Source organism: Sparus aurata, chromosome 13 (assembly GCF_900880675.1).
Source record: "Sparus aurata chromosome 13, fSpaAur1.1, whole genome shotgun sequence".
NCBI lineage: Eukaryota > Metazoa > Chordata > Actinopteri > Spariformes > Sparidae > Sparus > Sparus aurata.
Genome location: NC_044199.1, coordinates 23,541,592 through 23,550,609, shown reverse-complemented (window position 1 = coordinate 23,550,609; position 9,018 = coordinate 23,541,592). Strand labels below are relative to the sequence as shown.

The following is a 9,018-nucleotide window of genomic DNA, read 5'->3' as shown; positions in this document are numbered from 1 at the left end:
CAGCTGACCGACAACCCTGTATCGGCGCCTCGGGCTTATTCATTCACACAGATGCTGGCTAACCTCTGCTGCGGCTCTGATACTACCTCCTGGGGCATATCAGAGCTGCAGCAAAACTGTCCCCCCTCTCCGCATCAAACTTTCACACAGAGGACGATGCAGAGAATCAGCGCATGATTCCCGCACCCAAAGGGCAGTGTGAATGGGGCTACTGATGCATCTGGTAGCAGCTAAGAGGCCGGTACAGGTAGATGAAGAATGGGTTGAAAGCTTCCCTGCAGGAGCTACGGAGAGATCCAGGAACCGCAGCAGAACAGAGAAGTTCTGATGAGAGAACTCACTGCTGTAATAGAAGAGCTGCACCTGAGAGAGCAAACCATCCTCAGCCTATAGGAGCAGCTCAAGAGTCAGAGCCAGCCAATAACAACAACCCTATATCACCACAAACAGCCTCTTCTATCCTCCAACACAGAGACTTAATTCTTGACCCCATCCACGTAAATGCTGATAACTAATATTGTTTAGATATCTGCATTTATGTGGATGGTATGTATTACAATAGATTAGACAGGTGTGCTAAGTGCTGTCTGATAAGACAAACAAAATGTTTTTGTAATGTCCTTCATTTATCACCACATGAAATGAAATGATATAAAAACACAAAACAAATGGGCCTTAATTCTATATATAACTAGGCTGTAAATTAACCATAAACATCAAATAACAAATAAAATGAAGAGCATTAAACATAGCATGTAACAATAACATAGATCATTGTTGGCGTTTAAGCTAAAAGTTAACAAAAACACAAACCAGGGATACAGCACATTGTTACTGTCAACTACTGGTAAAGAATCCTACTTTGTGTTCACTCAAGCAATAGCCTAATACATTGGAAACACAATTAAGTAAAAATATAGTAAATATTAGTGCTAACACTAACCACTAAGCACACAATAATTAGGTTATAATTATATAACCTAATTATATAATATGAAAATACGATGATTTGTAATGCACCAAAAGAATGCAGTCTTCATTTCTTGTTATGTACAACTGCATGCAATTAACTACTATTGCATACCTTTTAAGTATTTATTTGTATGGAAACAAAAACGAATATTTGTTTTGGTTGCAGGTCTGTGTATCATTGTACATTGAATTATTCAATTCAATTGGCCAAGCGAAAAATTAATGCCACGACGTACATTTCACTTGTTATTCACTTGTTAAAAAATGAGGCAGCAGGATCCAGGAGAGAGAGAGAAGTTCTGAGAGAGTCTCAATGAAAAGAGAGAAGGAGGAGGAGAAAGCTAGAGATAGAGAGACTGACACACTTTGGGGTAATGTGCTCTCTTTTTGGTCCTCGACAACACAAGTTGAAGTAATTGAGCCGAGTGATATTCTTTTGATTTATGACAAAAAAAAGAGTGCATTACAACTTGAACTGTCGTCAGCGGGTTTGGCTGGTGGCCGTAACTGGCTCAAGGGCTATTCATATCAGCTGCCAAGCCAGAGGAAGCACGGTAGACGTTTGGACGTAGTCAGTCTCCTCACTACCAGCTTAAGCAGTCCCTATCTAAACCCCATTTGAAAGTAACACCTTGTAGGTATGGGGACATAACCCTTTATAATGAAGAGCTGGTCGAGTACCTCCTTGACAGGGGTAAACTCAGGATCTAACAATTGCCGCCCAGCATGAGGCATGGCAGCAGGAGTCGTTGTGCCCAAAAGAATCCTAGCTGACAGCCAGCAGCTGTTGAGCCCGAGAGAGGTGTGCAGCAGAAGAGGTTATCTGCCCAACGCCAGTGAAGAAAGATCTGCCGAAGCAAGGGGGATCTCCAGGCGACCAGCCAGAGTGATCTGAGTCACCAAACCCAAAGAAAGTGAGTGGGGAAGCCGATGACAGTCGAAGGACGCAGGGCCAAGTCCAGCCGATGGTGTAGAATAGCCCAGTGGTCTGCCAATTATCCCTGACTCAATGCACGAAAAGAGGCTTTGAGAGGCAGATGACTCGAGGCGACAAAAAAAAGGACATGGCTCAAAGACATCAGCCACCCGTGGCATTGAGACCAGAGGTCTCTGACTTGGCCAAGCACAAAATTGAGGAATCTGGAGCACCAAGAGCAAGCCACAGGGTTATGTTAGCTTGGCGTTCTGTTACTGTTCTGTAACCACAACAATTGGGATGAATATTAACTTGTGCTTCTGGTCTTCTGACCACAATGTTTCCCCTTCACATGTTAGCCTTAGAAAATGAAGGCCCAGTTACTAGGTCCACTTAGGTGCTCTCATACTCAGATTAACATGCAAGTAAACACAATCCTAACAATATCTAAATTCTTCCTGAAAGCTGGTCCCCAACACTTCATGCTTTTCAGTATGTGTATATGCCACTTTTTTGGAGGACGCTCAGGATTCATTGGGCCAACCCTGTGACAGTTAGACCAGGTGTTGTAGTTGCAATCTGTGAACGGCTATTGTCACTGCTGAAGATGTCAAGGAATTTAAGGATTTACATTTTTTTTTAAAGATTTTAAATACAAAATGCCACGATTTTGTCCTGGCCATTAAACTATCAACATTGTTGTGAATCCTCTGCTGGGAGGAGGAGTACACGTCACAGCAAGCTGCTTCATGCAGAGACTGATGGACTGTTTGCGCATGCGCAGTGTGTTCGATAAAACCTTCTGTGCAGTTTAGTTGAGTTTATCTTCCACCGATCGTCAGCGCTCTTCTTTATTCCTTTGTGCAACAGTGTGCGTCGGTGATGATACATCACAAACCACACACATACAAATACTACAGTGTCCTGATCATTTGGATAGAGGATAATAAAGTCATCTAAAGGGAAGAAGTTGCTGCGTCTTCTCTGACCGGAGGATTAGGCCAGTATATATACAGCCAGCATATCATCACCGAAGCTGTTCCGTAACAAACATATTGGAACAAGATAGTGTATATCCAATATATACAGTTAAAGATGTAGATGCATTGCATTTTCAAGTCAGCTGCTGTGATTTGTGACCTGAAAATGAATGCTATCAGGTTGCTCTGCCAGGTTTGGAAGCAGTTCTAAGCCCGGTTAGACTAAACTACAAAACCCAGTGTGTTATTCTCTGCTTTGCCAAGACACACACCTGTGGGGCAATTAACTGATTTATTCAGTTTTCATTTCTTTTAGGTACTTGCTTGATTTATTTTATTTTCCTTGTTCGAAATGTAAACAAATTGATGATGAAACGGTAGGAGTGGAATAATACAGGAACAATGCTAGAGCACAGCAGAAGGCTGACACGAATAATTTCAATGTTGAAATGAAGTAGCTTGTATGCAAGTAAATAAATAAGCAGACAGAAAATTGTTGTAACGATTTGGATGACAGGTTTTTCTTCAAAGAAAATTAATCATTCAAAACATACATTTATGTATTTACATTGAAAGGTAAGCGGAGGGATTTAACATTTGATAAATGAACGAACAAGCAAAAACAAAATGGTATAGTGCATTGTATGTTGAGGGTGTTGAATGGTGGTATGTGTGTGTTTGTATATGTGTGTGTTCTGAAGCAGAAAAGCGGAGTATGGTTTAGAAGTAACAGGGATGACTGTAAGGGAAAGCTTAACAGTTTTAAGTAGATTAGGGTGTGTGTATATATATATATATATATAATCAACGGTGCTTGGTTTGACTTCCAGAACTGCAAACTAAAAATTGAGCACCAACCCTTATATGGTTCAGCTAAGGGAGAATGGGGTAAATCGAGCCAATGGGTAACATGAGCATGCCCCCGTATCTAGGTAAGATAAAGTAGTCATGTGAACACAAATTCAGGAATTATACTTCACAATACTCAATTCATGGTGGACTGTAGCATGTGGAGAGTTGTAAGCAAACCTGGTTATATAAAATTATTATTGTCATGCCAAGTAAATTCATCATGTTTCAAAAGTTATCAATCCTGTATGTTTAAGTAGATTATTACATGGTAATTCAAGTCAGCGTAAGCTACAGAACAAGGCGATACACTTAATATGCCTATGGCTCATAACACACACACACAAACACACATATATATACACACACACACACACACAAGCACACACATTTTTATATCACTGTTACAAGTTTGATTAAAATGATACTGGAAAGTTAGCATGTTTTACAAACACTCGCTAACATATAGTTTTACTTAAAAATGTGCTTTTGTTCAATTGGCTGATTGATTGATTGATTGATTGATTGATTGATTTAAATCATCCAAAAATTTTAAGAATTTGTATGATTTTGGCTGTCTACCCCTTGAAGCCTCAATTAACCCTGACCCCTTGCTCGTTTTACCCCCACCTTGTGGTAAGTTGTGCCATGGAATATGTTTTTATTGGTCATTGGTCTGAAACCACCATAATCAGATAACTTGTTTTAATTTCCATGCGTACACACCAACCCAAGGCATATATAGTACATATTATTTGAAATAGATGCATTTTTATTTTCCAGTAATATAATCAAAAGTAAAAAACAACTCATGATAGCTTGCTCAAAATATGGCACAATAGTGAGTAAAAGTAAAGCATGATTTAAAAGCACAAGCCAAGACATAACTTAACATTTTGAGTTATTTTACCCCTTTTTGTTAGTTTTCATGACTAAAATTGGATTTCACTTGCACAATTCCTATAAATTAGGAAACCTAAAGTCAGACTGGCAGTTTTAAAATGTTCAAGTGTTTGTACAGTCAAAAACCAAATCATTGAGAGCAAGATATTCTGGTACTATCTTTGTGCTATATGTGATTAAGTTAAAAACTTGTGTAAGAAAAAATAGTGTAATTCAAATTAATGCCAGAGCAAGAACTGAAATAGACATGACACTCATTTCTCCTCTGGGTACGCTCGCTTGGAGCAGGCACAGCAAGGGCAGCAGCAGCGATAGCAGTACTGGCGGATCTGACAGAGGAGTCCACTGGTTGATTCTGGAGCTGGTTCAGTTTCTTGATACATTTTGATAGAAGCTTGTTCTGTTACCTGCACTGTTATATCCCCTTTGGTAGAACCCCCTTGGAAAGTTTGATCAGCTTTGTCTCTAGTTGTTAGTGTCCCAGACAGTCTTTCTTTGATGTGTAGTTTCTCAATCTCACCAAGCATCCGAACCTTAAGTTGTTGGAGCTCTGTGTATTTTTCATCAAGATTTTTGCAGTCTCTCTTGCAGTCACCTTGAGATGCTGTGTATTTACTTAGGGCATGGTCAAGGTTTGTCTTCTCCAATGGTTCCTTTTCTTTCTGTAACCGTGTCCTCTTCACATACTGATTGATCACCTTTAGCTTTCTCTCTAGATTTGTTCTCATCTCATAACCCCTGCACTTCAGCTGGTAAATTTGCTTGCGCTCCATTTTAGTGTCCTTCAACATGTTTTGGAAACAATCTGTTTTTGACATATCTTGGTCAGTAAAGTCATCTTTCTCTGCTGCATACTCAGAAAGTATTGCACATTTATCTTCCTGGAACTTCCAATAATGTTCAAATTCTTCAGTGTGGATAGTGACATCTGACTGCAGAACATCGTTTTCACATTTACCCTTATGAGGTTCCATGAAATCCTGCTTTTGGACACCTTGCTGCAGCAGCAACTTTTTGGCTACATTTTCAGTTTGTACTACCTTGTCAGACTTCTTTGTCAACAAGTGTTTCTTCTCTCTTTGGATCAAATTAGAATAAGCAGTGATCTTATTTTTCTGTTTGACAAGTTCATTGCACTTGAGATCCAATAGTGACTTCAATTGAAGTATGGTTCTTGTTGTGTGCTCTAAACTGTCCATATTCTTACTGAAGTCCTCTTGTGTGAGTTGAGTAAGCTTCACGAGTTTGGCACTCAGACATAACATGGACATTTTTAAACTGGTTAACTGAAAACCCCTGATTTTGACCTCAGGTAGTTCTATTTCCAAGGTTTGAAATACTTCTTGTTTATCTGGGTTTGCTTCATCAACAGGGGAATTACTCATTTCTTTTTTGCTTTGTTGCTCAATCTTTGTTATTTCCAGCTTGTCTCTTTCCTCTGTTATATTCTGTAACTGATGTTCCAATATGTCAGTTTGTTTTTGGATGTTACACCTCACCCGCTCAAAGTCCAGTTTGTCTCTCTCCATCATCTCATTCACTCTATTTAGATCCTCTGTCTCTTGTTTCAGCTCGGACTTCAGTTTTTCAAGACGGTCCTTCTCCAACTCAAACCCTTGCTTCCATTGATTTTCCATGTTCTCTCTCTGGCTGACAATGTCTGAGACTATACTCTTTAGACCTTCCCTTTCTCTCTCCAACTGCTCAGTGTAACAAGCCAGGTTTTCTTTCTGTTCATCAAGTTCTGACAGTGTTTGTTCAGATACAGTATACAGCATTTGAACATCTCCTTTTTTGTGTTGCAAAGTCTCCATGTTGTTTTTCATTTCTTCACACATCCTTTCATTCAACTGTTGAACTTTTTCTCTCACAATGTCTATAGATTTCATTTGATTCAGCTGGGGATCTTCTCTCATCTTAAGTTCACAAAGTTGATCTTCCATTCTGTCCTTTTTGTTCAGAAGCATTTCTCTCTCTCTGTCAAGTAAAGTCTTCATTTTACTGAGTTTTTCTGTTTCTCCACTGATGTTGGTCATGGCAGCTTCAATCTCGTCTTTCTTCTTGTTGAGATCATGCCTCAGGGCTTCTAGTTCTTGTCTTTCATTTTCCACATTTTTCCAACTGGTTTGGAGTTCTTCTGTTGATCTTTTGAACGCATCTTCCATGAGATCTTGATCTTTTTGTTTTAAGGTCATCATGTTCATGACATTTTCAAGTTTGTCTCTCTGTATCTGAATCTGAAGAGTCAGATCTTGAATGTTGGTTTTCTCTTTATGTATCTCATGAAAGAGACTGTCTGCATGTTCTTTCTTCTTACACAGCTCAGCCGTTGTATTTTCCAGCTGGTCTCTTTCCTCTGTTGTGTTCTGTTTCTGCTGTTCGAATATGTCAGCTTGTTTCTGGATGTTACACCTCATCAGCTCCAAGTCCAGTTTCTCTTTCTCCATCATCTCATTGACCTTATTCAGATCCTCCCTGTCTTGATTCAGCTTGGCCTTCCGTTTTTCAATATCCTGTTTTTCCAACAGAAGATGTTGTGTCTCTGGACTTTCCATCTGTTCTCTCTGGAGGGCCATGTCTGACAGGAAACCTCTCAGGGCATCCTTTTCTGTCTGCATGAGCTTCATGTAAACCCACATCTGATCTCCATCTTGATGAAAGGCTTCAAGGTGTTGTTCCAGTCCGAGGGATAATATTCGCACTTCTTCATGGTTTTGATCTAATTTAGACATTTTGCTTTTAATGTTTCCACTTGTCTTTTCATTCAGGACTTGCAGGTTTCTTCTCAGAGTTTGTATGTTACTCATAAACTGCTCTTCTCTATAATTCAATTCAGAGAGTTCGCCTTTCATTTGATCCTTCTTCTTGTTAAGTCCTTGTCTGTCCAGGTCAAAGCTGATCTTCGTCTGATTGAGTTTTTCCCTCTCTTCACTGATGTTGTTCATGGCAGCTTCAATCTCGTCTTTCTTCTTGTTGAGATCATGCCTCAGGGCTTCTAGTTCTTGTCTTTCATTTTCCACATTTTTCCAACTGGTTTGGAGTTCTTCTGTTGATCTTTTGAACACATCTTCCATGAGATCTTGATCTTTTTGTTTTAAGGTCATCATGTTCATGACATTTTCAAGTTTGTCTCTCTGTATCTGAATCTGAAGAGTCAGATCTTGAATGTTGGTTTTCTCTTTATGTATCTCATGAAAGAGACTGTCTGCATGTTCTTTCTTCTTACACAGCTCAGCCTTTGTATTTTCCAGTTGGTCTCTTTCCTCTGTTATGTTCTGTTTCTGCTGTTCGAATATGTCAGTTTGTTTCTGGATGTTACACCTCATCAGCTCCAAGTCCAGTTTCTCTTTCTCCATCATCTCATTGACCTTATTCAGATCCTCCCTGTCTTGATTCAGCTCGGCCTTCCGTTTTTCAATATCCTGTTTTTCCAACAGAAGATGTTGTGTCTCTGGACTTTCCATCTGTTCTCTCTGGAGGGCCATGTCTGACAGGAAACCTCTCAGGGCATCCTTTTCTGTCTGCATGAGCTTCATGTAAACCCACATCTGATCTCCATCTTGATGAAAGGCTTCAAGGTGTTGTTCCAGTCCGAGGGATAATATTCGCACTTCTTCATGGTTTTGATCTAATTTAGACATTTTGCTTTTAATGTTTCCCCTTGTCTTTTCATTCAGGACTTGCAGGTTTCTTCTCAGAGTTTGTATGTTACTCATAAACTGCTCTTCTCTATATTTCAATTCAGAGAGTTCGTCTTTCATTTGATCCTTCTTCTTGTTAAGTACTTGTCTGTCCAGGTCAAAGCTGATCTTCGTCTGATTGAGTTTTTCCCTCTCTTCACTGATGTTGTTCATGGCAGCTTCAATCTCGTCTTTCTTCTTGTGGAGATCATTCCTCAGAATTTTCAGTTCTCGTCTTTCTGATTCCAAATTAGTCTTACTGGTCTGGAGTTCTTCCGTTAGTCTTTTGAACTTGTCTTCCATAACATCTTGATCTTCTTGTTTTAAGGTCATTATGTTCGTGACATTTTCAAGTTGGTCTCTCTCCATCTGAATCTGAAGAGTCAGATCTTTAATGTTGGTTTCATCTCTATGTATCTCATGAAACAGAATGTCTGCATGTTCAGTCTTCTTACGTAGCTCAGCCTTTGTATTTTCCAGCTTGTCTCTTTCCTCTGTCATGTTCTGCAACTGCTGTTCCAATATGTCAGTTTGTTTTTGGATGTTACACCTCACCCGCTCAAAGTCCAGTTTGTCTCTCTCCATCATCTCATTCACTCTATTTAGATCCTCTCTCTCTTGTTTCAGCTCGGACTTCAGTTTTTCAAGACGGTCCTTCTCCAACTCAAACCCTTGCTTCCATTGATTTTCCATGTTCTCTCTCTGGCTGACAATGTCT

The 9,018-nt window shown here is 39.7% G+C and overlaps 1 protein-coding gene across 1 annotated transcript in view; it reads right to left on the bottom strand.

The window, feature by feature from the left end:
• Nucleotides 1–3,361: 3,361 nt before the first annotated feature.
• The window catches only part of LOC115594733 (extracellular matrix-binding protein ebh-like), a 28,504-nt gene continuing 22,847 nt past the window's right edge, over nt 3,362–9,018 (bottom strand). The window contains exon 4 of the mRNA XM_030438956.1: nt 3,362–8,975. Coding sequence (XP_030294816.1) covers nt 4,875–8,975 — 4,101 coding nt within the window. The 3' untranslated portion in view covers nt 3,362–4,874. The remainder of the gene's footprint in view (nt 8,976–9,018) is intronic.